The sequence below is a fragment of the Ictalurus furcatus genome, chromosome 10, assembly GCF_023375685.1.
Source record: "Ictalurus furcatus strain D&B chromosome 10, Billie_1.0, whole genome shotgun sequence".
NCBI classification, from domain to species: domain Eukaryota; kingdom Metazoa; phylum Chordata; class Actinopteri; order Siluriformes; family Ictaluridae; genus Ictalurus; species Ictalurus furcatus.
In genome coordinates, this window is record NC_071264.1 from 687,796 (window position 1) to 715,295 (window position 27,500).

The 27,500-nt window shown below is 39.9% G+C and overlaps 3 protein-coding genes across 5 annotated transcripts in view; all 3 read left to right on the top strand.

Moving 5' to 3' along the window:
• Window positions 1-23,017, top strand: part of LOC128614058 (uncharacterized) — a 367,857-nt gene extending 344,840 nt beyond the window's left edge. For 2 of the 3 annotated variants that reach the window (XM_053635332.1, XM_053635333.1), the window contains one exon: window positions 18,644-23,017. In XM_053635332.1, the coding sequence (XP_053491307.1) occupies window positions 18,644-19,521 (878 nt within the window). In that variant the 3' untranslated portion in view covers window positions 19,522-23,017. The remainder of the gene's footprint in view (window positions 1-18,643) is intronic. The other variant, XM_053635334.1, reaches the window with a different exon arrangement.
• On the top strand, window positions 1,865-5,903 carry LOC128614070 (dynein axonemal heavy chain 6-like). Its single transcript, XM_053635362.1, has 4 exons — window positions 1,865-2,003; window positions 3,189-3,307; window positions 3,410-3,558; window positions 3,715-5,903. Exon 4 carries the CDS (start codon window positions 4,186-4,188, stop codon window positions 4,609-4,611), a length of 426 nt encoding a protein of 141 aa, XP_053491337.1. The 5' UTR covers window positions 1,865-2,003; window positions 3,189-3,307; window positions 3,410-3,558; window positions 3,715-4,185; the 3' UTR covers window positions 4,612-5,903.
• Window positions 23,018-25,669: 2,652 nt separating the features above from the next.
• LOC128614088 (E3 ubiquitin-protein ligase UBR2-like) lies at window positions 25,670-26,901 on the top strand. The gene is made up of 2 exons (XM_053635382.1): window positions 25,670-25,782; window positions 26,621-26,901. Exons 1-2 carry the CDS (start codon window positions 25,709-25,711, stop codon window positions 26,796-26,798), a joined length of 252 nt encoding a protein of 83 aa, XP_053491357.1. The 5' UTR covers window positions 25,670-25,708; the 3' UTR covers window positions 26,799-26,901.
• Window positions 26,902-27,500: the final 599 nt, after the last annotated feature.

A 27,500-nucleotide genomic window follows, 5' to 3' on the forward strand; every position in this document is an offset into this window, starting at 1 on the left:
ATTCTTTTTTATTAAAATTTATTCATTATTATCTGCAAATAATAAGCCATTGTTGAGTGTCTGTGCTGTAATATAGTGACTGGCAGAGTAATGTAATATTCGTCCGGGTGGCAGCAGGTAATTGCCTCCTACCTTCTTAGAGACAAGAGAATTAGTGACGCATGCGACAGGTCGTGGTGGCAGTGATGGAGAAGTTTTTAAAAAGGAAAAATGCAAACTCCGAACTGGGCCCTGGACAAGATTGTGACTCAGGTGAAGGGCCTAGTATGAGTGGTGGTAAAAAGAAAGCAAAGACGGTGAGCTCGAGGCAATACAGCGAAAGCTATCTTTCGTTAGGATTTACTTTCACCAGCGATGAGATGACCCCGACTCCATTATGCTTGGTGTGTGGCGAGAAGCAGTCCAATAGCGCCATGGTGCCAAGCAAGCTTAAACGCTATCTCCAAACGAAACACCCGTCGCTTCAAAACAAGCCGATGGACTATTTTGTTTGCCTGCGTGAAAGCACCGAAACAGGCAACATTAATGAGAAAAACCACAAAGGTAAATTAGAAAGCCCTCAAAGCTAGTTGCTGAACTTGTAGCTAAATGAAAAAAGCCCCACACTGTGGCAGAGACGTTAATACTACCTGCCCGCAAAGACACTGTCAACGAGATGCTCGGCCCTGACGCGGTTAAAGACATATCTAAACTCCCGCTCTCAGATAACACAATCGCCAGACGTATTGATGACATGTCTACAGACATCGAAAGCCATGTTTTGGAAAAGATACGCATCAGTAGGAAATTTGCGTTGCAACTTGATGAGTCTACGGATATTCTCAGCTCTTGGCCAATGTGCGTTTTGTGGATGGAGATGCCATTAGAGAAAACTTCCTATTTTGTAAGGCACTGCCAGAAAAAACAACAGGGGAGGAAATTTTTTGGGTCAAATCGGAATATCTTGACCAGGGAGGACTTACGTGGGAAAATTGCACAAGTGTTTGCACTGATGGAGCTGCAGCCATGGTCGGGCACACCTAAGGCTTCGTTAGCAGAGTGAAGGAAAGAAACCCAGATCTTATTGTTACACACTGTTTTCTGCACCGTGAGGCCTTCGTTGCAAAGACTTTACCAGCAGAACTAGTTCCTGTGTTGGATGATGTTGTGCGCATAGGGAACTTTGTAAAGACACGACCTTTGAAAAGGTATATTTGCATCTTTGTGTGAGGAAATGTGAGCGGAGCATAAAGCCTTATTGCTCCATACGGCGGTCCGATGGTTGTAGCGTGACAAGTTGCTGGCCCGTGTGTATGAGCTGCGGGAGGAACTTAAAGTGTTTCTGACAAATGAGAGGTCTGATTACTCAAATCTGTTTGAAAGTGATGAGTGGTGTGCAAAGCTGGCATACCTGGCAGATATATTTCATCATCTGAATGAACCGAACACACGGATGCAAGGCCGAAATGAGAACCTGCTTACAAGCATGGATAAAATAAATGGATTCCATTTAAAGGTGCACCTCTGGCAACAACATGTGCAAAGTGCCAACCTTGAGATGTTCCCACTCACAGAGGAACGGCAAGATCACCCTGCTGCACTGTGCGAGGTAATAGTTAAACATCTGAAAATTCTTGAGGAGAAGTTGTCATTTTATTTCTCTTCAGCCTCCACTGAATGCCTTGACTGCTGTTGGAAAGGACATGACTTTACAGGAGCAGGAGGAACTAACTGAACTGAAACAAGATCGTGGTTTAAAGCTAAGATTTGCTGAACTTCCTTTGGACAGTTTTTGGTTGACTGCTGCCAAGGAATTCCCCATTCCGGCCAACAAAGTTTTGACATTGCTCCCATTTTCCACAACATATGTGTGTGAGCTGAGCTTTTCAAGCCTAACTGCTATAAAAACTAAAAACAGAGAGAGACTGAAAGCTGTTGAAGAAGAGCTTCGTGTATGCCTTTCTTCAATTCCTGCCAGGATATCGGCTTTGTGTTCATCTAAACAGGCCCAGGTTTCACACTGAGTGAGTATAAATAAATTGAGAAACTATATTGTAATTATATATACTGTATTAGGCTACAGAGTGTCATTCTGTAACATTTTTGGTTGGTGGTGTGCCGCAAGATTTTTCCAATGTAAAAAATGTGCCATGGCTCAAAAAAGATTGAAAAACACTGCATTACACTACACAATTTAAGAAGCTACACTTACTTCTGCTTCCATTGTAACACTTTTCAGTTTTGGAGCAACAACAACAGCAGCAACAACAACAAAAGTGTTGGAACAAAATAAATCTTATTTTCCATTCCAGGTTGCAGGTATTCGCGGGTGCAATGCAACACTGTTCCACACACAAATAACTCTTTTGAATGGTTAAATGACTAAAATCAGAAAGCGCCACCAGCATATCTGACAAAGATGACTCATGAACCAATTCTTTAATCACTAGCTGAAAACGACGTATTGAATTTACACAAACGTCAAATAACAAATACAACGTTCTACTTTCTTATGAATATGGTATAGTGCATTGCTTAATCAGCAGTTTTTCTTAGAAAGACAAGATATTTAAATTGAATGAATTTAATAAAACCACACATCAAGCTGTCTTTTCTAACAGAACATTAAATTTAGCATTAGCTCCCAGTTCTAGAAAGTTCTAGCCAGACATTCAGGGGGAAAGAATCAGAACAAAATGTAAAATAAAAAAAGTAGTGAAAGATGAAAGTGAAGGAATAAACGAGGGGTTTGTGTCTTAGTTGATGAATAATTAAAAACTAAAAAAAAAAGGCTGTGAGATTCAGCGTTTGTCACAACGATGCCAAACGCTCTGCGTCTCCCGACTATTTCTTTGGGATTGTTCCCAAACCGAGAAATCAAGGTTCTTCAGTCATGCTTCCCCCACAATCAAGCTTTGGAGTTGACTCCATATTCACAATGACTATAGAGTCGACTCCAAAGCTTGATTCCTTTGAATCGACTCTATTCCCATTACCTGGTATCTACGAATTGACACCAGGTATTAGGAATCGCCCTGTTAATCATGATAATGATCCTATGTACTTAATACTGTGGGTTGTTCCCCTAACCTTTAATTCGAGATTTGTGCTGAATCGATTCTTGGAACAGACTCACTCAGTGTTGCAATCGATTTCAGAATATTAGCAAGGGTTTGAATCGTTATCATTTCCCTTGCTTCCACTTGTAGGAAGCTGCCTTAATCACGATGAACCCAGGCTACGCAGGCAGGACCGAGCTCCGGGACAACCTGGAGGCCGCTTCAGATCCGTCTCCATGATTGTGCCCGACCACGCCGTCATCGCAGAGGTGTGCTCGGGTGCCGTCATTCATTACATTATGTAATGAACGCAATAACGGATGTATTCTGGCGTGTTACAGAACTGTTTCATGTTGTCTTTTTTGCTGTAGGTGGACTTGTGAGCTGAGGGCTTCAAGTCCAGTGAGACTCTGGCGAAGAAGATGATTCAGCTGTATAAGCTGTGCAGCAAGCAGCTTTCCCGGCAGGACCACTACGACTTCAGCATGAGAGTCGTCAACTCTGTTATTGTCATGGCCGGGTATGTCCGTCTACGAACAGGGTGAACATATTAGATTAGATTAGATTCATCCGTTGTTTTTTCTAAATTGTTAATTAAAACTATCTATAAATGTAACAGATGTCTTGCTGGAATAAATCGAGCGTGTGTGTGCGTGTGTGTGTGTGTGTGTTCCAGGTCTCTGATGCGAGAGAACCCACACCTGAGTGAGAACGTGGTGTTGATTAGAGCGCTACGATACTCCAACCTGCCCAAGTTACTCAAGGATGACGCAGAACTTAAAATAAAATAAATTGATAAATAGTAAAGAACGCCAAAGCTTACATATGGAGTATCAAAGGTCATTATCACAGGATCACTGGAATCAGGCACTAGGAGGAAATTCCAGGACAAATTAGGAAATACAATTAACTGACATTTGCAAATTCTTTGCAACTAAAAAGCTGTAATTATATACTATATAACTTTTTTTTAAAGCATTTAAAGTATATAACATTAGCACCTTGTAATGTTATACCAGATGAAAAGTAAAGAATCCTGGAACATCTGAACATCCATAATCTGAAAATCTTGAACCTAGTGTCAATCGAGTCAATCCAATCCTTCTTGTGTGCGTTTAGCGGTATTCTGTCGGACCTCTTTCCTGGCATGGGCGTCCCCGAGCATGACTACGGCGCGCTTCAGTCGAACATCGAGGCAGCTCTATGCGCCCGCTCCCTGCAGCCCGTCTCCAGCATGACCGCCAAGGTGATCCAGCTGTACGAGACCATGCTAGTGCACCAGGGCGTCTTGCTGGTGGGCCCTACGAGAGGCGGTAAAACCACAGCGTACCGTGCCCTCGCTGACGCACTGCGCACCCTCCACGAGACAGAAGGCTGCGAGGTGAATCCCTTATACAAGCCCATCGAGACCGACGTGCTCAACCCGCAGTCAGTGAGCATGGACGAGCTGTATGGTGAAGACGACCCTCTCACACGGGAGTGGAGTACCATCAAACCGTCTCTCGGCAGTGACATCGCCGACACGCACAAGTGGGTGGTGAGTGACGTACCTGTGGACGTGCCTGTGGATTGAGAAAATTACCTCCGTGTTGGACAACAACAAGACGCTCTGTCTGGCTAACGGTGAAAGGATCAAGCTCACACCTTCTACACACATGTTATTCGAGGTGTTACCCATCAGACACAGGTAGCATCGGTCCTAAAAACCATCACAAACAAGCACAAGCATGTCATTTCCAAGAAGATTTTTTTTTTTACATTAAACGCGTTCCTGATGGAAAGGTCACACACAAACGTATCTTTAAGACTTCACTCTTTCACACGCCTATAACGAGCGATAAACGCATTCGAAGCATGTTATAAAGCCTCCGTAATGCATTACGCATAGTAGTTAAATAAATATTATTATAATAATATGCACTACACTACATTATGCATTATGAATTCTTAACGTATTGTTAACACGTCTTTACTGTGAGCGGGATAATGACCAGACGGAGGCAGGCTCCCAGGTACTCATATCCGTAGACGTACTGATACAGAGCCATTCTGGCCACGCAGTTATCCAGATCCACGTCCCAGTATTAGCACAGCTGCCTCTGCCACTCAAAGTTACTGCTCGAGTCCACCTACGTGAACACATACACAAAGACATGTGATATATATACGATCTCATTGTATACGAATTGAGCATTCTCGCTGACGATATAGCGTGGATAGTTTATAATGAGTGCGTTCATACTGTATAAACCTGGGAACTGATTTGCATATGCACTGCTGTCAGAGCTGCAGTTATTTTTAAAAGATTTATTAACAGCTTCTGACCAATCAGATCTGACCACACCCATGATTCCCTTCGCTCTGAAGAGAAGGTGTGTAGCTGTCTGTACCCTTTCATTGACGAGCTCCATGACGATGTCTCTGGCGTGGACATCCACAGTAATGAGAGCTGTGATGATGCTCTGATGTATTTTGGGTAAGTTACCCAAGAGTGGCCAACACATTCAGCCTCTGTATAAACACACACACACGCACAGAGTAATATCTTGAAATCTTTTGATCTTTTATCTTGAAATCTAGGGGCTTACCCAAACAATAAACTCTAATCACCTAATTTTTAACCAATAAAAACTCCTTTTTCCAATGTTGAAACTTAGGGGCCAACCCTAACCCTGAACTTAAACATCAGAAACAAATAATATGTTCTCTAAACTGATCCTCCAACCCCCAATAGTTAACCTCACCTAAAACGTCTTACATTTAGACAGATTTTCTTTAAAGTCTTTAATTTATTTATTCATTTTCATATGGTTCATTTACATGTGATTCATTTACGTATGATTCATTTTCATGAGATTCATATTCAAGTGATACATTTTCATGTGATTCATTTATGTTGATTCATTTACATGTGATTCATTTTCATGAGATTCATGAAAATTAATTTTTTTTTTAAAGTGGCAGAATTCGTTTTTAACACAATATATAGATTAAAAAAATTATATAATTTCTGTTCCATTTTTTTTATACAACTGATATTTTCTCATAGAATGTTAAATACATATAGAGAAATATATACAGAATGAAGGACAAGGTTTTGTGCCTGTGCCACCTCCCACACCAATGAGTGTTGGGTTGAGTCATCCCCTAACCTAACCCTGCCTGAGCCTTTTTATTAAAGGTGTTTAATTTAGTTTAATGTGGTTTAGTTGGTTAGAATGTGAATTTATCCATTATATGTAGGCTAGCTAACTGCGTAGTTAACTAACGTTAGTCAGCTGACAAGAAAAATATCAGACTTTTTCCTCATTCCCTGCCTGTCCAAACCCTGCCTCCTCTACATCAGATGCCGACGATGTTGAGACCAACTCAACCAGTGAAAGTTCTCAAGTGACATTTGAGTCATCCCAGCCCGTTTCAATCGGTGTGCAATCTTTTACAGATGATGACAGCCAAGCGCAGCGAGTTGAGTCTTCTCCCGTCTCTGCAGCTCTCATCCCAACAAGACAGTTTAAATCAGCTTGGCTACAAGAGTTCACCTGGTTACATTATGACAAAGGGAAAATGTACTGCACCTTTTGTGCTAAAGCAGGACAAGATATTGCTGGTAAAACAGAGTTCATTACCAGTTCGAGTCATTTTAAAAAAGAAACCGTAAAGAAGCATGGAGACAGTAAAAAAAACATAAGAACGGCAGGGATTGTGTCATTGCTAGGTCTGCCCCTCGTGCCACCCCAATCGTGAAAGCAGTGCAACGTGCTAGTGATAAAGTCACTGAAAAAGAGATGAGGGAATTGAAAATAAAATTCAATGCAGCCTACATGACTCTGAGCCTGAATAAGCAGGAAATGAATAAAAAAGTTAAAAAAAAAAAGAAACAAATGACTGCACATTTAAGTATTTACGGTAATATAATTCAAGATGGGGGCAGCACTGCCACTGTTGGGTCCTTGAGCAAGGCCCTTAACCCTCTCTACTCCAGGGGCGCTGTATCATGGCTGACCCTGTGCTCTGACCCCAACTTCCTAACAACCTGGGATATGCAAAGAAAAGAATTTCACTGTGTTGTAATGTATATGTGATCAATAAAGACTCATTATTATTATTATTATATGACGTACTGAACATTGCACATATTGTGTATGTAAAGAATACATTGTGTAAACTATGGGAGGCAGAGTAAACAAAGGCAGACAGTACAGAAGGGAAAGAAAAGGCAATGTGAGGTAGCCATTTAACAATGATATCATCATATGTCATATGACATCACTATTTTGGCTCCTGAAAATTTGATTTGGCACATAAATATTTTGGGTTTAGGAACCAATGGCTCCAAGATTTTGTTTTTTGCCTGGAGCCCTGGAATATGTTTAGTAAAATAAATAAATGAATTTTTTAAATGGGATCCAGAGAGGAAAGGAGCTCTACTAAACCTCAAACAACAACGATGACCAAACCCTGAAAGGAGTAAGTACAATCCTTTTCTACGTAAAGTCTACAAAGAGTGTGCACACTGAAAACAAAGAAGAGAAAAGGATATATACAACTTTGCAAAGAAAGTTTTCCTGTTCTCCTGTTGGGATGTTCTTCCTCCATTTTATGCCAGTAGCTCACCCAGACCTCAAAATTGCAGTCCTGTGAAGAAAGACAAGGCGTATTTTATGCACATGTTCCAAGATGTCCATCAAAGGAATGATTCCTTAATTCATCCACCAGATGGCATCACTTCTACATTTTTCCCTATACATACACAGGTATGTGTTTTGTTTCTGATTTGGTGTTGTGTTGATTGAATAATTTCCTTGACTGTTTCTCCTTTCTGAATTCTATTTCATCTTAAAGGATTTTCTGCCCCTATTCATTCTTCCCCTTTGCACAGGCTGTTCCATCTTTCTTCCTTTTTAAAGTGAACTTACTTTAACAATATGTCTGTAGTATTGCACAACAGATTTAAAGTCTTGGCTGACTCTGGACGGATAAGGGAACCTGCAAATGTAAGTGAAAACCAAATTCAAGGTGTCTCAAATCAAAAACTGCTGTAGATTTAACATTGACAAAATATTTCAAATTGTTACAGGCTCTACATCGTTCAGAAATTCTGGCGGCCACAACACCGGCTAATCCTTATCCACCAAGTGTGTTCAGACAGGTCACAAAATTCACATCTTTCATTAAACCTTCTCCAAACCAGTCAACACTGGAAAAGGTCAAACAAAACACAGCACAGTGGATGGACAATAATATAGAGATCTTAAAAGAACACTACGATGAAGTAATAGCAACCATTTTGTCTGAAATAAGGGAATTGGACATTCAGGTTTTCAACAGCGCAGTAACCTGGAGCAAAACAAGATATAGAAAGAAATTCACAGCGAGTTCAGCACAGACCCTGAAATCAATGTTAACAGAAATGCCAAAAAAGTCACTCACCCCATTGGCTGAATCCTTCAATGACCCTGAATCGTTTCCACCTCTTAAACCGAGTACGCAACCTGTTATGGGTTCCTATGTGGGGACCGTAAGGGAAAATAGGGGGTTCGGTAGAGAGGGGAAAGCCAGACTTTCATTAACCCCAACACAGGCTGGCCCTAAAGGAAAAAGGGGAGAAAGGAACTTAAAACAACATGCAGAACAAACAGTAGAAGTGCCTATGGTCACAGATTTAACTAAGGAACTACAAATAATAATGGAATAGAAACCAGTTAGTTTACCATCAACCTCTACTCTACTGAGGGAGGACCTGGAGAGCAGGAAACAAACCAAGCAGCTTGAACCATACAGCAATGTAGTGTGTTAGGAAAGTGGTTTCCACAGTATGAAGACCTGCTGGAGGAACTTGCAATCAGAGATGTTCCATCACATCTGTGGAATTGTGATGTATTTGGCCTACAAGACCAGTTTTACTCTACTCGTGTGGTTGGGGAGGTGGGTAAACCCTGTGTAGAGGTTACTGCTGGGGAGAAAGGAGAGACCATGACAGTCCTTCAGCATTCAATGCAGCGGGAACATTTAGGGTGTGCTGTTGTCAGTGCAACTCATTGTACCACGAGAGCTGTGGAGAAGATGTGCTTTCTATTAAATGAAATATATTTACGGTGTTGCTGCTATGGCACACTGAACACAATATTATCAATTTACTGTTAAAATTAAAATGATTTCAGTCGAAATTACCTGTTATCTTTTTATATTGGCCCATTTTAACTGAACAGCCGGCCCAATTTGCCTGAACATTGTGTTGTGGCTCAAGAGGGTTCCTGCCGATACTCTAACCCTCATAATTTTAAAACAATTATACTTTTTCATATTTTTAAAAGAAATTTATATTGAAGAGGCCCATGCTAATTTATAAAAATATCATTAGATATCATGATTTGATGAGATGATGAGACATGATAGCTTATTTGATGGCATTATAAATCATTTACCAAAAAGTGGCCCATGTTAGCTGACTTCACCCTAACCATATGGAAAAGTACCTCATGTACACAGTTAACTATGGTGGTGGATCTTTAATGTTTTGGGGCTGTTTTTCTGCCAGAGGACCTGGACATATTGTTAGGATACATGGCATCATGGACTATCAAATATCAACAGATATTAAATAAAAACCTGACTGCCTCTGCCAGAAAGATTAAAATGTGCCGTGGTTGGATCTTCCAGCAGGACAGTGATCCAAAACATACATCAAAATCAACACACAATTGGTTTACTGACCACAAAATCAAGGTCCTGCCATGACCATCCGATGTGTTGACTCTTTCAAGTCATTTAACAGTAATGAGCAGTATTAAAAATATTAGCATGGATATCTGAGTCTGATAATAAAATTAACTTCTACTTACAGTCAAATTTTGTAGTGTTTAGGACATTTAACACCCTTCTGTCCAAAAGAAACCAAAAGGGGGTACAAACTTTTACACTTCACTGTATTTGGTTGAAATTGCACTAATAGAACAACTGAATTATACTGTACTGTATTATAAAAAAAACATAGGATCTAATTTATTGTCACTATATTCACTTTATATACACTTTACCTGGCTGCTATCACTATAACTGCTATGATCATATTTGGTATAAGCTAATTTGCTGAATACTCAGTCATAGTGTGTTATGTTTACATTTATACCATTTTTCCATTATTGCACTACCTGTTATATGTTAAAAATCTAACAGACCTGTGCGGACACATTTTTACTAATTATCTGTTAAAAAAAAACATTCTTAGATTTCAGTGTTTGTTTTTTGCTCACATAGTCCTATTGAACACAGCATACCACCATCTATTTATGGAGATACTAGAGATCCAGATCCTTTCTGCCTCTGGATGGAGCTCAAATCTTCTTTAATTCCAGACTGCTGGGACTACGGCTGCTCCTAAGGCCATACAGACTTCATATAAATCCATAATGAACTTTTTCACACTATCTGTTGTTACCCAGATGAGGATGGGTTCCCTTCTGAGTCGGGTTCCTCTCAAGGTTTCTTCCTCTTAAAACATCTTAGGGAGTTTTTCCTTGCCACCGTCGCCACTCAGTGGCTTGCTCAGTTGGGATAAATTCGCACCTTTAATATCTGTGTACCATGTTGATATTTCTGTAAAGCTGCTTTGAGACAATGTCTATTGTAAAAAGCGCTATACAAATAAAATTGAATTGAATTGAATTGAATCTAACATACCGCATGGTTATATCTAGAGATATAGAGATAGCTCTTTAACATTTTACACTGGGTCAAAAAAAGTCAAAAAGTCATTATGGACTAGATGGTGTGCATTACGTTACTTCTGTTCAGAAAACACGCTTCGGGGAGTAAATACTAAAGTTCTGTCCCAAATTAAGTACTGTACATTTACACTATGCACTGTATACTCTACTGTCTGTATACTCTACTGTGTGGATTTTAGAAAGGTAATATCATCTCAAATGTATCACTAGCGATTTTTTTACTAACCGGTAGTATAAGTCACGATGACGCATGACGTCATACGCACGCTAGCATTAGCAGACACTCAGAGTCACCGACACTGACTTTCTCCAGTTTACTCTCTGTCAGCGTTACCTATTATTCCCAACATAACGTCAGTCTCCATCAGATGGAGGAGAAATCATCACGTGACTGAGGAAGAAAATCAGAAATGCAGGGAGCATTTTATATTAAACACCGCGGAGCACAAAGTTATGTTTATATCCACTGTGTGTAAGGGGCAGAGGAAACTGGTGCACGCTGCTTAAAAGGTTTAGTTTAATTTAAGTTTATTGTCATTATATGCTGTATCTGCGCGCTTGCAGTGTAAATTCTGTCGTTTATTATAACGGAAGTGATGTGTTAGTAACGAGGCCGCGTTGCGATCACGCACGGTGTAGACGCGCTGATACAGAGTGTAGCGTGAGTAAGATCTGTAATGTCTAATTCAAACACAAAATTTTATATAATTTATTTTATAGTATTTATGCATTATTTTCATGGCTGCACAAAAAGCACTGAATTAAACTACAGTCCTAATTAATAATATATATTCTGGTGTTTAAGTTTGTGTGTGTGTGTGTGTGTGTGTGTGTGTGTGTGTGTATTGGGTTCTTTTCTGTTTTGGACAAACACTTGTGTAAACTTTTAGTCTGAAGTAAAACTCAGTTTGTGGATTTTATTTCAAATAAGAAGAAATGGTACTGAAAGTTTGCCCCGCCCCATCCGATTAATCGAAAAAATAATCGGCCAACTAATCGATTATGAAAATAATGGTTAGTTGCAGCCCTAATAATTATTAATGAATGAATCCTCCCCACTCCTTCCTCCAAGTGGATTTACCATATATTGTGTATGAGTATGGTTCATGTAGACCAGTTTACCTCACAGCTCCATGTTCCCTGATTCGATCCTGAGCTCAGGATACTGTTTATGTGGAACTGCAGTTTCTCCCTGCGTCTGTGCAGGATTCCTCCAGGTTTTCTCCCACCACACATAGACCTACTGGTTGGTAGATCTCCTATGCTATCTTGCCCCAGGGTGTGAATGAGTCTGTGATTCTGTGTCTGTGTGTGTGTCCGTGGTCTCCTGTGATGGACTGATGTAAGATATATTCTTGCCTCTTGCCCAATAATCCTGGATAAACTCTGGATCCTCCTCGACCCTGAGCAGGATGAAGTGGTTACTGATGATAAATAAATGAGCAAAGTTGACAAACTGCATCTGCTTTTTACTTGTATCTACTCTATGGGTCAATATCATACACTCATATAATTGTCAAATTATTAGAAATCCATGGCTTCAATATATGAAGGGGAAAAAATATTGTTAATATAAAATGATATCTAATTCCTTTAATGCAAATAGGTTGAGTACAAAGCCACCTACTAAGCCACTGCAGTGGAACTGCATGATAGAAGTAACAACTTCATTCATGTCATGTTCTGTGAAGGGATTACTACACACCTTTGTAAGATATATTCAATTTCTTGTCTATTTCTGACATGGAACAGCCTTCATTTCTCAAAACAACAATAGACTGATGAGTTTCTGAAGAAAGCTCTTTCTTTCTGGCCATTTTGTGACTGTAATCAAACCCACAAATGCTGATGCTCCAGGTTCTCAAGTAGCCCAAAGAAGGCCAGTTGTATGGCTTTCTTAAACAGCACAACAGTTTTCAGCTGTGCTAACATCATTGCACAAGGGTTTTCTAATGATGAATGAACTTTTTAACATGATAATGTCAGATTAGCTAACACAATGTGCCACAGGAACACAGGAGTTGCTGGTTGGTGAAAATGGGCCTTTCCATGCCTACGTAGATATTCCCTTAAAAATCCAGCTATAATAATGACTGTATTTCTGATCAATGTTATTTTAAAAATTCTGATTTTCATTCAAAAGCAAGGCAATTTCTGAGTGACTCCAAACTTTTGAACTGTAGTGTTGCTAAGGTGATAAAGTTAATAGTAATTCTCTCATGGTGGTGTTCTAGCTATAATATCAGTACACGCTACTGTATAAGGTGTGCTACTGTAACAAAAGAGGCAGAACATTAGTTTGGTTTGGAAATTACCAGAAGGTTTGATTATTCTAGACAGCATGGCTCAGGTTAATTGTCAGTCATAAAATACAATAAGTGGAGAGAGGAAAAGTAAAAGGATATAATGGCTGCATGGTTAAATGATGCACTGATGGATTTTCTGTGCATTACAGTGTGTGTTTTTATGAAACACTGTAAGAAGCAGTGGAATAAGGTGGACTGAGAAATGTTATGTTTCTAATAAATGTTATGTTATGTTTATAGAACATTACTTAATAGGCCTAATACTGAATATACAGAGAGTTTTATTTAGTGTACATACATTTTATGAATTCATGCTGGTTTTGTCTCATTTATTTTACTTTTTTTATTCTATGGTATGCTGGTATGGCAAGAAATAAATTGTAAATGCTACTTACCTTTTAATGATGTTTTCTAATTGTGTGTGTGTGTTTTAACATAATCTGTTTACAGTGAATTCTATAAAAGATTGTGTATGAATGTGGATTTAAAAATAAACAGCTTTAATCTCTATGGTTACGTGAACACAGTACACTAAGTAAAAATCTCTGCATATGGGTGGACTGAAAATGAGGAGATGGGGGCAGGCTCAAAAATCAGTTCTTTATTTTCCTTCACTATTTATGTCTCTTTTCAGGAATTTTATTTCACTATGCACATATCTAGACACATGGCTGTCCTGTGTCTGTCCTCTCTCTCCCCCTTTTATCCTGCTCATTGAAACACAGAACACCTGTTACAAAATCCTGCACAGGTGTAGATCCTTACCACTCACTTTTCCCCGGCTCCGCCCTCCATTCACAAACTGGTGTTCAACCAAACCCCGCCTCCACAAATAAGTAGTAGGCAACTTCTATATTTCCCAGTCTACCTCATTTCCCTGCTTATTATGATGTTTCATAAAAACACCATTTAATACAGATAAAATCCATCAGTCCATAATTTAACCACCAACCCATCATTTAACCATAGGTGTGAGGTGTTTCATGCATCTCTTCCTGTAAATCCCTTCACTTTTCCTTTCTTCACTTACTGTATTTCCAGTCTTTCCCAATTAACCTGAACCATGTTGTCTAGAATTACCAAACCATGTCTGAAAATGATTCAACTATAAACATATGTAGATGACAGATTATTAACCCTTATGCTTAATGTTTACAGCAATTACATACACTTTGTTAGTGTTTAGTGGTATTGCCTGTTCATTGATTGAACTTGGGGTAGCCTTCCACAAGCTTCTCACGATTTGCTGTAATTTGTGCTCATTCCTCCGGACAGAAGTGTTTTGAAGGCCTCATTGCTCAGACATGCTTTTTCACTTCAGTCCACAAATTTTCTTTGGGAGTCAGGTCAGGGTGTTTTTGATGGCCACTCGAGTAGATTTACTTTGTTGTCTTTAAGCCATTTTGTTACAACTTTGGAGGTATGCTTAGGAGCATTGCCTTGCTTTACATTTTATTTTTTCCCAATAACCTGTGTTCAATTTCCCTTACTCGCCCTACTAGGCCAAAACCAGTGTGCACCTGCAGCATGAGGAGACGAGTGTGTAGTAGGGTGTTGTTTTTTTTAAACTACTATATTTTCTATAGTTGCTATCTAAAATGACCTTTAATACAGAGGAGGTGGACTATGGGGAGGTGCAATACCAGTACCCTGATACTAACATAACATAGAGGTTCTCTCTTTTTTTTGGTGTACAGACAATGCTAACGTTTCCTCTACGTTACTTGACAAAGTTATTATTTTAGCTGTCGAACACAGTATATTGGAGTTGGAATGAAAGAATGAATATTGATATTATTTTATTTCCACTCCAATATACTGCGGTAAAAATATATATTTTTAAAAATACTAACTTTGCCAATGTCCAAATATTTATGAACCTGACTGTATCTGCTGGGTCTGCAAAAATAATGTAATTAATAAAATAAAAATAAAATAAAAAACAGCTTGGATGGTCATTGTGCATGTTTTTTCTAGTCCAGCCAACTTTTCTGATTTTTATGGAATTAATGAATGAATTTTTATTATTAATATTATCATGTTTTTTCCATACATCTTGCAATGTGCTTTTGGACACATTAGTGATGGGACCTGGAGTCACTGGGTGTTTCGGGTCTTTAATCCTAAGACTCCCTGGACCTGGCCTGTGTCCAAATTGCTGATCACCCTCCAGAGCCTTCTTGAAGCTCTCTCAGCAGCCTCTGTGGTGTTCCTGATAGTTCTTTTCATTTGTTGTCATGTGATGTTAAGATGCTTTAAGGTGTGGTAGAGAGACAGGCTGGAAAAGCCTCTCCAGCACACAACGGGATCCTCATAATAATAATAATAATAATAATAATAATAATAATAACAACAATAACAACAACTATCATATGCATGGAGTTTGCATGCTCTCCCCATGCTTCGGGGGTTTCCTTCAGGTAATCTGGTTTCCTCCCCAATTCAAAGACGTGTTGTAGGATGATTGGCATTTCCAAATGATCCGTAGTGTGTGAATGTGTGTGAGTGTGTGTGCAATTGTGCCCTGCAACAGGTTGGCACCCTATCCAGGGCTGTCCCCTGTCTTGTGCCCAAAGTCCCCTGGGATAGGCTCCACGCTCCCCCACGACCCTGTGTAGGATACGCGGTACAGAAAATGGATGGCTGGATGGATGGATGTCCCAAATCAATGTCACTGCTACAGCAAAATCATAGAACTTTGGGGAAATTAAACTTATGGCAGAAAATTCTACTGAGCTTCGTGCCACTGCAACATTATTTTTTTTAAAACTTATGGCTCAATACTAAACCTACCAAAAATTTCTCACTCCCATTTTCTATCTGCCAGATCATTTAATAAATAAGCTAAAAATCTACAACAGAAACAGAAAGCAAAGTTAAAACCAATAATTTATTTTCAAAGGTTATGTAAACATCTCAAAATATACTGTACCTCTGTTAAACATTTCACAATAATCAGTAGGAATAAGTGGAACTAAATCTTATACAAACTGTACATGAACATGGTCAGAAAGATTCCAACAGGAATTTGAAATGTGAACCTTCGATTAAAACTGGAGTATGTGAGTGAGGGGTGCGCTGCTGTTACCTGTAGTCCAGCAGTGTAGTGAGTGTGGTTTGTTTGGAATGGTTTGAGTTTTCGATAGATCAAGCTAAATAAAACACTTAATACACATGGGTAATAATGTCTGTTTTTATATTATTTAAGGTTTTATGCGAAACATAATCCAAAATGATGTACAATTAAAGGTTAGTATAATTAGCCTACACTGAACAAGTTAAGTGATATATGTGCACACATACTAATCATCCACCAAATATTGCTAAATTTGGCTGAATTATAAAAGCCATTAGTCGTACTGAATGAAGAGTCGTTTGGGAGTTTATTGCTGAGCCAAATGAACTGACTCACTGAAAAGAGCTGGAATAACAATCACTAATTTGTGTATCTTTGATTCCTGTATGTGTCTATAAATCTTTATGTGCCCTGATGTTGCCATGCCAACTGGTCACTTGCGTCACGATTGCAATGAACTCAAAGCAAAAAATAAATAAATAAATACATAATAATAATAATAATAATAATAATAATAATAATAATAATAATAATAATGTAACTGCTGTTTTACTAAGTTGAGCAGTGTAAGCGTGAGTTCTTTTGGCGTGAGGTATTTGTGTTGCACAATGATGAATAATTTGCTGTATATTTCTCTTTAAACATTGTCTATGTCCAGTGATGAATAATTAGTAAGATTTGATGGTAATATTAGTCTACAGTTATTTTCAAACTTTTTGTAACATATTTTCTGTCTATTACAGATGTGTTGAGTCCTTCACATTAGAATAAGATGAATAGTTAATGTTGAATTAGGATTTGCATGGATGACGTGTCTGGATCGGACAGTGTTGCATGTTACGTGGTGGTTTCTTTTGCTGTTGATGTGGCCTGTTGTTGTGCTGATGTGGGTCTCACTGCAGTGACATGTTTGTTAGTTTAGTTCAGTTACAGTCTCTTTGCAGCAGTGTAGTTTGAGTGACTTGTTATTTTTCTGAACCGTAGACTGTTGAATAGAATAAAGTAATGTGTGAAAATATACAAATATATATTATATACGGTGTGCTATGGATATGTAATACAATGTATACGAAACACAAGTCTCAATATTTAAATAATACAGTGCAATGGTCACAAACACAGAGAGGTAGAGTTAGGTAGAGTTTCAATTTTCAGTCTCAGTCGGACCTGGACAGAGTGCACCTTCTCCTGAACTCTTGTCCCCGACAGCAGAGCCACTTATTGGCAACTAAATCAAAGATTAAAAGAAATATTTACAAAAGATTTATGAAGTTACTTGGATATCAGTGAGCACTGATTTTGTTTCCAATTTTCAGTAAAATTGAGTACATTAATAAAAATAACCAAATACGCCAAGCATTTTCTGCAGAGGTGCTTACTGGAAACTTACCCCACGTACTGCCTACAAAAACTGGGCATGCAGCATGCAAAGTTCTGGTATCCGCTTCTCCACTCTTTAGTAGGTTGAATCAAATCCCTGCCGAACCCTGTAGAATAAGTGAAGTGAGTGCCATGTGCCTCATGATCATATTCAAATGTAGAAATGATTACTAGGTTCACTGACACTTTTTGGTGGAAGTGCAACACCAATATCAGGAAACACAGCTTCAAAATCAACTTCATCACTCATCTGAGACAGAACAGTCGATTTTTGAATGATATTGAGATAATGAGGAACAGTATGGGTGTAACGTAGAATACACTGAATGTCAGGCCTTACACGGTGGTGTAGTGACATTGGAGGCAGAGCAGAGAGACAGAGTGGTGAGGCCATGAGCTGTAATGGTATCTTCTGCAGAGCAGAGGGGTAGGGGATGTCCTCAGTGGAACCAGGCAGCGGAGTAATGACCTCAGCTGAGTAAGGAAGCAGAGCAACCAAAGTGGAGCAGGGAGGGTGGGAGATGATTTTACCTAGGTTGTGAGCCCCCTCCTCAAAGAATTTCCTGAGGGGGCACCTGGCATTGACTACGTTTACATGGACAGCAGTAATCTAATTATTGACCTTACTCTGATTAAGATAATAATGTGATTAAAGTGTTTACATGTCTGTAATACACGTCCATAATGTGACTAAAACAGGAATACTCCACCTGTCTTAATTCGATTAGAGCTTAATTTGATTAAGGTAATTAATCAAACCTGGCAACCTGAAGTGTGACTGAGGAAGCAGCACCCTTCGAGCTAACGCTATTACATTAATTTCTTCTAATCTCTATACTTTAAAATTATTTACCTTACGTTATATAAATATAACTGACACTACTTTAGATAAAACAATCGTAACGTTGCGCTGTCGCTAAATTTGATCTGGTTTTTTTTTTTTTGTTTTTTTTGTTTTTTTTTTTTTACATCCGCGACTAGCTTGTAGCCCGTAGCCCGCTAGCATCACCTACCGCTAGCCTTGTTTACGTTTCACATTTCTCACTTACCGCTGTTCTGTTAAAAAAAAAAAAAAAAAAAAAAACATGTCTGCTGTCTCTCCCATTTTGAGTGCAGATGAGGACTCGCTCGAGCTTCACATGGTGCGGCTGGAACTGGAGGATGTGGAGAAGCAGATCCGCGGCCTACTCGACAAGCAGGCCCAGCTGCTGGAGCGACAAACTGCGCTGGAAACATCTTGTGCCTCTGCCCATATATCCAAGGTAAGCACACAGCGTGGTATTTCCACTCCCAGCCCCTCTACGCCATGTGTTTCTCTGTGCAGGGACCGTGCACCTAGGACTTTCCCAGCCGTGGTCTCCGTCACGCCGGCGCCAACACACCTCGGGCCTTGGGTGAACCAGCGGCGGAAGGCGCGGGCTGGACCCTCTCCACCTCCGGTGTTCGAGATTCCAACCAGGAACCGCTTCGCCCCTCTCCGCCAGACCAGACCCAACGCTGTGATCGTCGGGGACTCCATTGTGCGGAACGTCCGTGTAGCCTCATCTAAAGGTAAGGTGCGCACACACTGTTTTTCTGGTGCTTGTGTCCTTGATGTCGCTGCGCAGGTATCCGGGATCCTGAAGAAGGACGAGCGCATTGGAGCGGTTGTGCTGCACGCGGGGACGAACGACACCAGGCTGCGGCAGACGGAGGTTCTGAAGAGGGACTTCTCCAGCCTGATCGAGACGGTACGAGGCAGATCACCCACCGCGAAGATCATCGTCTCTGGACCTCTTCCCACATACAGACGTGGAGCAGAAAAGTTCAGTAGACTTCTAGCATTAAATGATTGGTTAGTCTCTTGGTGTAATGAGCAGAATCTGGTGTTTGTCAATAACTGGAATCTGTTCTGGGAGCGTCCTAGGTTGTTTCGTCCTGATGGCCTGCACCCCAGCAGCCTTGGAGCGGAACTGCTATCAGACAACATTTCCAAGGCGCTACACTCCAAGTGACTGCCTACCGTAAGTACATCTTCCAATAATAACAACATTCAGTATAATCAATGTTCAATTAAAAATCCGGCACCGGTAGTACATACTATAGAGACTGTGTCTGTTCCCCGAGCTATACAAATATATAGAAAATCTCGGAAAGTCTATCTTCGTAACCTAATTAACATAAAATTAAATCATATTGAATGCACAGCCAGCACTTTTGATCTGAAGCTAGGACTATTAAACATTAGATCTCTTGCGTCTAAGGCTCTTATTGTTAACGACATCATTACTGATCAGGAATGTAATTTAATGTGTTTAACAGAAACTTGGATTAAACCAAACGAGTACATAGCATTAAATGAAGCCAGACCTCCTGGATACAGTTATGTACATCAGCCTCGTTCAACTGGTAGAGGAGGAGGTGTTGGTCTCATCCATAGTAAAAATCTAGTCGTCACACAAAAACCTAAGCATAAATTTAATTCTTTTGAAATTCTTTATACCAGTATAAGTTATGTAGCCACAAAAAATAAGTCAATTCCTCTAATTATTATTTACAGACCCCCAGGGCCATATACTGAATTTCTTAGTGAATTTGCAGACTTTGTCTCAAACCTGGTTGTGTCTGTAGATAAAGCATTAATCGTCGGAGACTTTAATATTCATTTTGATAACCTGGAAGACCCTCTAAGATTAGCGGTTGTGTCCATCTTAGATTCAGTAGGGATTAATCAGAACGTAATCGGGCCTACTCATAATGGTGGTCACACTCTTGACCTCATACTAACATACGGACTAAGTATAGAAAATATTATCATTCTTCCGCAGTCTGAAGTTGTCTCAGACCATTATCTTATCTCGTTCATAATACGAATTGATCATAATATTTCCACCTCGCCTCGCTACCGCGTAAAACGTACCTACACATCAGCTACTGCACCGAGCTTCATAAATAACCTCGCAGAAACATCAATTAGATTTGGATCACCGTCAGATCACATAGAACTCGATCAGGCGACTGAAAGCTTGGAGTCAACACTCCGCTACACGCTAGATAGAGTGGCTCCACTCAAAAGGAAAATAATTAGAGAAAAAAAATTAGCACCCTGGTATAACGATCAAACGCGAACCTTAAAACAGACAACTCGACAATTAGAACGTAAATGGCATCAAACCAAACTGGTGGTATTTCAAACAGCATGGAAGGAGAGCCTACTGAAATATAGGAAATCTCTTGGCGATGCTAGAAAAATCTATTTCTCCGCCTTAATAGGAGACAACAAAAACAATTCTAGATTCCTTTTCAACACAGTAGCAAAATTAACTAGGAATAAAACCACTAGAGAGAGAAACACTCAATCATTACATAGCAGTGAAGATTTCATGAAATTTTTCATCGATAAGGTTGAAAATATTAGACGTGAAATACAGGCCATTAAATTAAAACCGGACAGTACTGTAACAAACCCATTACATGACAATGTAGCAATATCAGATCAATGTTTAGAGTATTTTGCTTCACTTAGAGAGACCGAACTAGCTACATTAATCTCTTCAGCCAATTCATCAACTTGCATACTAGATCCCGTACCTACATGTTTGTTTAAACAGATTTGTCCAGGAGTAATTGAACCACTTCTAAATATAATCAATTCTTCCCTAAGCACTGGCTATGTACCTAAATCACTTAAATTAGCAGTTATTAAACCCTTGATTAAAAAACCTGATCTTGACCCGTCTCAATTGTCCAGCTATAGACCAATATCAAATCTCCCCTTCATCTCTAAGATTTTAGAAAAGGTTGTAGCAAAGCAGTTATGCTCGTACTTAGATAGGAATAACATTCATGAAATGTATCAGTCAGGGTTTAGACCTCATCATAGCACAGAGACAGCATTAGTTAAAGTAGTAAATGACCTTCTACTGACCTACGATCAGGGTTGTGTCTCTCTGCTTGTGTTACTCGACCTTAGTGCAGCTTTTGATACTATAGATCACACTATTCTCCTTGATAGATTAGAAAATGTTGTTGGTATTAAGGGAACAGTCCTCTCCTGGCTCAGGTCTTATCTGACCGATCGTTATCAGTTCGTAGATGTAAATGGTGAATTCTCCATGCGTACTGAGGTTACTTTTGGAGTTCCACAGGGTTCTGTTTTAGGCCCACTGCTCTTTACTTTATATATGCTACCCCTAGGTCAAATTATTCGTAAACATGGAATTAGCTTCCACTGTTATGCTGATGATACACAGTTGTATGTTTCAGCGAAGCCAGAGGACAGACAGAAGCTTAGTAAAGCTGAGGATTGTGTAAAGGACATTAGACATTGGATGTTAACTAACTTCCTTCTACTTAATTCTGATAAAACAGAAATACTTTTATTAGGCCCACGTGTAGCTAGAAGTAATCTTTCTGATCACATGGTTACTCTGGATGGTCTTTCTGTTTCATCATGTGCAGCAGTTAAAGACCTTGGAGTGATTATTGACTCCAGCCTATCATTTGATGCTCATGTAGATAATATTACTAGGATAGCCTTCTTTCATCTCAGAAATATTTCTAAAATAAGAAACATATTGTCACTACATGATGCGGAAATACTAGTTCATGCATTCGTCACCTCTAGATTAGATTACTGTAATGCCTTACTGTCTGGATGTTCCAGTAGGAATATAAATAAGCTCCAGTTAGTCCAGAATGCAGCTGCTAGAGTCCTAACTAGAACTAGAAGGTACGACCATATCACACCGATATTATCAATACTGCATTGGCTCCCAGTAAAATCTCGCATTAACTATAAAATACTTTTATTAACCTATAAAGCACTAAATGGTCTCGCGCCACAATATCTAAGCGACCTTTTGGTTTTATATAATCCGCCACGCCTACTTAGATCAAAAGATGCAGGCTATTTGACGGTACCTCGAATAGTGAAGGCTACAGCAGGGGGAAGAGCTTTCTCTTATAGAGCCCCACAGTTATGGAACAGTCTTCCTATTAGTGTTCGGGACTCAGACACAGTCTCAGTGTTTAAGTCTAGGCTTAAAACGTATTTGTTTACTCAAGCCTACCCTGACTAGATTCTGTTCTACTACTTCGCAGTCATAATAATCTTTTTTCTCCCTCTCTCCTTTCGCCGAGCCCCACATGAATTTATGGAGATACTAGAGATCCAGATCCTTTCTGCCTCTGGATGGAGCTCAAATCTTCTCTAATTCCAGACTGCTGGGACTACGGCTGCTCCTAAGGCCATACAGACTTCATATAAATCCATAATGAACTTTTTCACACTATCTGTTGTTACCCAGATGAGGATGGGTTCCCTTCTGAGTCGGGTTCCTCTCAAGGTTTCTTCCTCTTAAAACATCTTAGGGAGTTTTTCCTTGCCACCGTCGCCACTCAGTGGCTTACTCAGTTGGGATAAATTTGCACCTTTAATATCTGTATACCATGTTGATATTTCTGTAAAGCTGCTTTGAGACAATGTCTATTGTAAAAAGCGCTATACAAATAAAATAAATAAAATAAAAATAAAATAAAATAATTAAAAATTGCTGTTTACATGGTAGTTTCTTAATCAAAGTATGGTCTTAATCGGGTTAAGAGTGGATTATTGTTGTCCATGTAAACGCACTGATTGAGCCATTTGAGTGGCTCTGACCCAACTTCCCTTCCCCAGTAGTTCCCACATCAGGCAATTTTTCTCCCCTCTACAAAGGTATGACAAAGAGTGGCCTCAAAGTCTGGCTTTAAGCATCCGGCCTGGCAAGTACAGGTAATCCCAGTTAATCAGCCTGGAGTATTCTGGGTAACCGAGTTCCCCCACACGGCAACTCTTGCGGTGCACTGCTGCTGTCCTCTGCTGGATGTGCGGGGTGTAGCACAGCCTCTTACGCCTCACTTGTGCTTTAATACCTCTTAAAATGCTACAACCAACATATGGAGAAATGAAGCATTTGTTTTAATCCTATGTGCCATGATATGGCAATGACAATTCCATGGATGCAGCATTCCTTTTTAGCGAAACACAACACAAGTTTTAATGCATTAAAAAGCTTTTTTTGTTGGAAAGAAACAGAATGGTAATGGGTAGCTGATTGGCCTACAGTGAGTGACATGTCATGTGTAAGTGAGTTCTTAAAAGAGCCGGACACTGCCAGTACCAGCAGTGTGATCCTGACTCCAGGACAGGAGTCAAAATGGGAAAGGCACAGCTGCACAATAGCATTCCAAATAGTGTCCCCAGTGAGACCCCTTGCTCACAGAAACAGAGCACAGGCCAGTGTCTATACTATTTCCCAAAGCACCAGCTCAGCCTAAAACGTCTCTTTAAGTGCCTGATGAATGTGAAGGTGTCAGGGTTGAACTAAAGTCGGAACAAACTGAACCAGTGGACAGAGAGTATCACAGCGCACACTCTCATTTAAAAAAAACAGACATGGAAAAGCATTTAAGTACATTGGTAGTGGGGTATAATACAGAAGACTGACACGGCACTACACACAGCCAGCTGCTATTACTGGGACAACACCACCGATGGACTCTGCATGGTCAGATGGGAGAACTATGCAATAATAAATTTTATTTGTCGCCGCCTTTCATAACACTCAAGGATACCTTACAAGAAAGACAACATACAGATATAGCCGCAAGCGGTGATTATCGGGATCCAAGCACAAACTGCTTGTGTACAGTTATACGATTGACCATGTCTCTTTTCAAATATAATACAAGTCTTTAAGTGTCTCTACATGGAAGTATTATTCTATGTACTATATTACAATATACAAATAATACTGTCTTCATTTTAATTGGACAGCAATACATTCAGTCATGTCTAGCAACTTAACAAATATGTTTTCAGTATTTAGGATAAATAAAAATGAAGGTATTTTGAAGATCACAGATTTCTTTTGCAAACGGATTAGGCTTAGATGGTTTTAGACTTTATTAAACTTTATGAAACTATAATGAATTTTATGCATAGTGGACCAATTGAACTATTTATACAGAGATTTTAAACTATGAGACCTGAAAGGATTTGTTATCATGTGGCTCCCTCTGGTGTACAACATTAGTGTTATGGCCTTCTTCTCTCATTCTCATTGATATAAATGGCTGATATTTAAAAAATTGTTGTTGGCGCTCAGAGCATCAGAAATCCATGAAACATGACATGCTTACTCAATGTCTTGTTGTCCATGTATACCACATTTTGTAAAGTTTGAATATTGTGTTTAGAAGGCCAATTAGTCATTATGGGCCACACCCAGAATCAGCCTGTATCTCAGATAAAACTGTTACAAAGCGGTTTTGCTGCTGATCATCTGTAGGTGGCCCTAGGGGTGTTTTGATGTGGCTTATTGTGCGTATTACTTAAAAACTGTATGTCAACATGAATATTTAAATGACATGTAAGGATTGCTTACTACACAAACTGAACTTCCATGCACTGTGATGTATGCATTTTATTTTCCATATAGTGAAAACTGTCAGGACACCTGCACCAGGCAGAACATGTACATATAAAGGCCATGGTGTAGGCCAAGGCTAATGATGTATTGTAGTATGTACTTTGAAGAGAAACAGGCAAATTAAATGTTAGTAAAATTGTAATGCATCTTCAGTATTTAATGGTATGGTGTGTGTGTATATACTTCTTAGTGCACAAATGTGTTCTATTGAACATCTGCTTAGTTTTGCAAGCCTTTGATTGTGTGTGCATGTAGTTCTAACGGCACTGCTGTATCGTTTTCTTGTAAAAGTATTTTCCTAAATTATGTATCTTTTTCTACACAGATGGTGGTAAGCATTAAAACGATGCGTGAGTGCACAGCTGCTGCACCTCCCTGTGAAGGAACAGGGCACTGTCACAAGGAGGTCAGACTTTGAGCAACTTTCTATTCCACAGACATATTAACCATCACCCTTTAAAGTGTTGAAGAGCTTAAATCTACGTGTGTGTGTGTGTTGCAGACTGTGTGGGACAAAGGAGATCCTACCTGATGGCACCGCCATGGTGCTCGCTGCCTTTGTCCAACGCTCTACGGTCATGTCCAGGAACCGCAAAAGACCCCCTCACAATCCAGGTAAGGTTATGGTTTACAGAGTGCAAGTCAAGTAATTGGATAGGTTTGAGTAGCCAGTGTGCTTATTTCTGGAGGATACACGTGCGTTACAGAGAGCTATGATCCCCTCTTCATGCACCTTGACCTGTCCTTTGGTACCCATACCGGCAGCTGTGGCCACATCATGCACTCTCACTGCTGGCAGAGGTGAGGAGTTGGGCAAAATGTTACTTCTAGACAGCCTTCTACTTAATCCCAAATAAAAAGTTTTGCTGCTTTCAAATGTTTGTGGATATAGGCAATAGAATCAGCAGCTAACAGTAAATAGTTTGTCTAGAAAATATGACCTTTATATGAGCAATTACAAATAAATTAGCTAGTATTAATCAATCACTCTGGATGTTTTGTGACTGAAAAGTCAAAAACCTAATCTGTGATGTACAGGAAAGTCTTCATGGATGTGTGGTGATCGATAAGATGTAGATCCAAATTGGATGTGTTTGGCTTAAATATGCAATCTGCAGATTTTTTTTTTTTGTCCCAATACAGTGAGCTGAACATCGACTGTCTGTAAACTTATTGTGCCTCATGGGGAAGCAAAGAACGTTAACCTGATCTGACCTTAGGAGTAAGTGCAGTGAGTATCAAAAGCTAAAGAAATCAGGTGATGGAACTTGTTACGGTTGGTAATCAGCAATGCTCGGTCGTTGAGGACGTCAGATTCCGCCGTGTGCTGTGCGCCTCCCAATCAAAAATACTTTTCATATGTTCCCGTTCTTCAATGGAGGGGAGTGCTGTCCAACAGTTTACACTCCTGAAGAATAAGGTTACCTCGGAGAGCTTTACAAGCAGTATATGGTGTTCCCACGTCAATCCTACATCCATGTCAAGCTTAACAGCTCAGTGGATCAGTTTGCTTGTCACTGCTTAATAGATCTGACCAGTTCAGTCATTTCTGTGATTGCATGGTACATATAAAGCTCATGGAAATTTGACAGGTTGTCAAATAATGGTCTCTTAATCTTCGAGTTATTTTCTCTTACAGATACTTTGAGACACTCCAGAGTCAGGATGCGCAGTGGCTGCATGAGCAAACCAGTTACGATGTAGAGAATGGGGAGTACTTGTGTCCACTCTGTAAGTGTCGCAGTAACACTGTCATTCCTCTCCTGCCCCTCACTGAGACCACCTGCAGGTACTCGCATACAAACTTGTGCTTGTGATTATTCTAAGTGGAGTTGCTCTGAATCCGGACCGCTTAATATTTTAACCATTGCATTGGCGAATTAGTTGTAGTGGTTCTGTAACCAATGCAAACTTGCCTATGAAATGCCATGGAAGGGTACAGAATGACACTGTAACAGTGCATACCCCATTCCATTATTCCTCTTATTTATTTATATATATTTTATAGCAAGGGAATTGATATCGGGCGCACGGTGGCTTAGTGTTTAGCACGTTCGCCTCACACCGCCAGGGTCCGGGTTCGATTCCCGCGACTCTGTGTGTGTGGAGTTTGCATGTTCTCCCCGTGCTGCGGGGGTTTCCTTCAGGTACCCCGGTTTACCCGGTACCCTGGTACCTCCTCCAGTCCAAATGCATGGTAGGCTGATTGCAATCAGCATGGTAGGCTGATTGGTGTGTCTAAAGTGTCCATAGTGTATGAATGGGTGTGTGAATATGTGTGTGATTGTGTGCCCTGCGATGGACTGGCACCCTGTCCAGGGTGTACCCCGCCTTGTGCTCGATGCTCCCTGGGATAGGCTCCAGCTTCCCCATGACCCTGAAAAGGAGTAAGCAGTTGAAGATGGATGGATGGATGGGACTTGATATCTGTAGCTGAATTGCATGTCTTGCCATGTTGAGATCAGAGTATAGAATTTCTGCTTATGTAAGATGGCTAATCCACTGCTGTTGCAAGATAT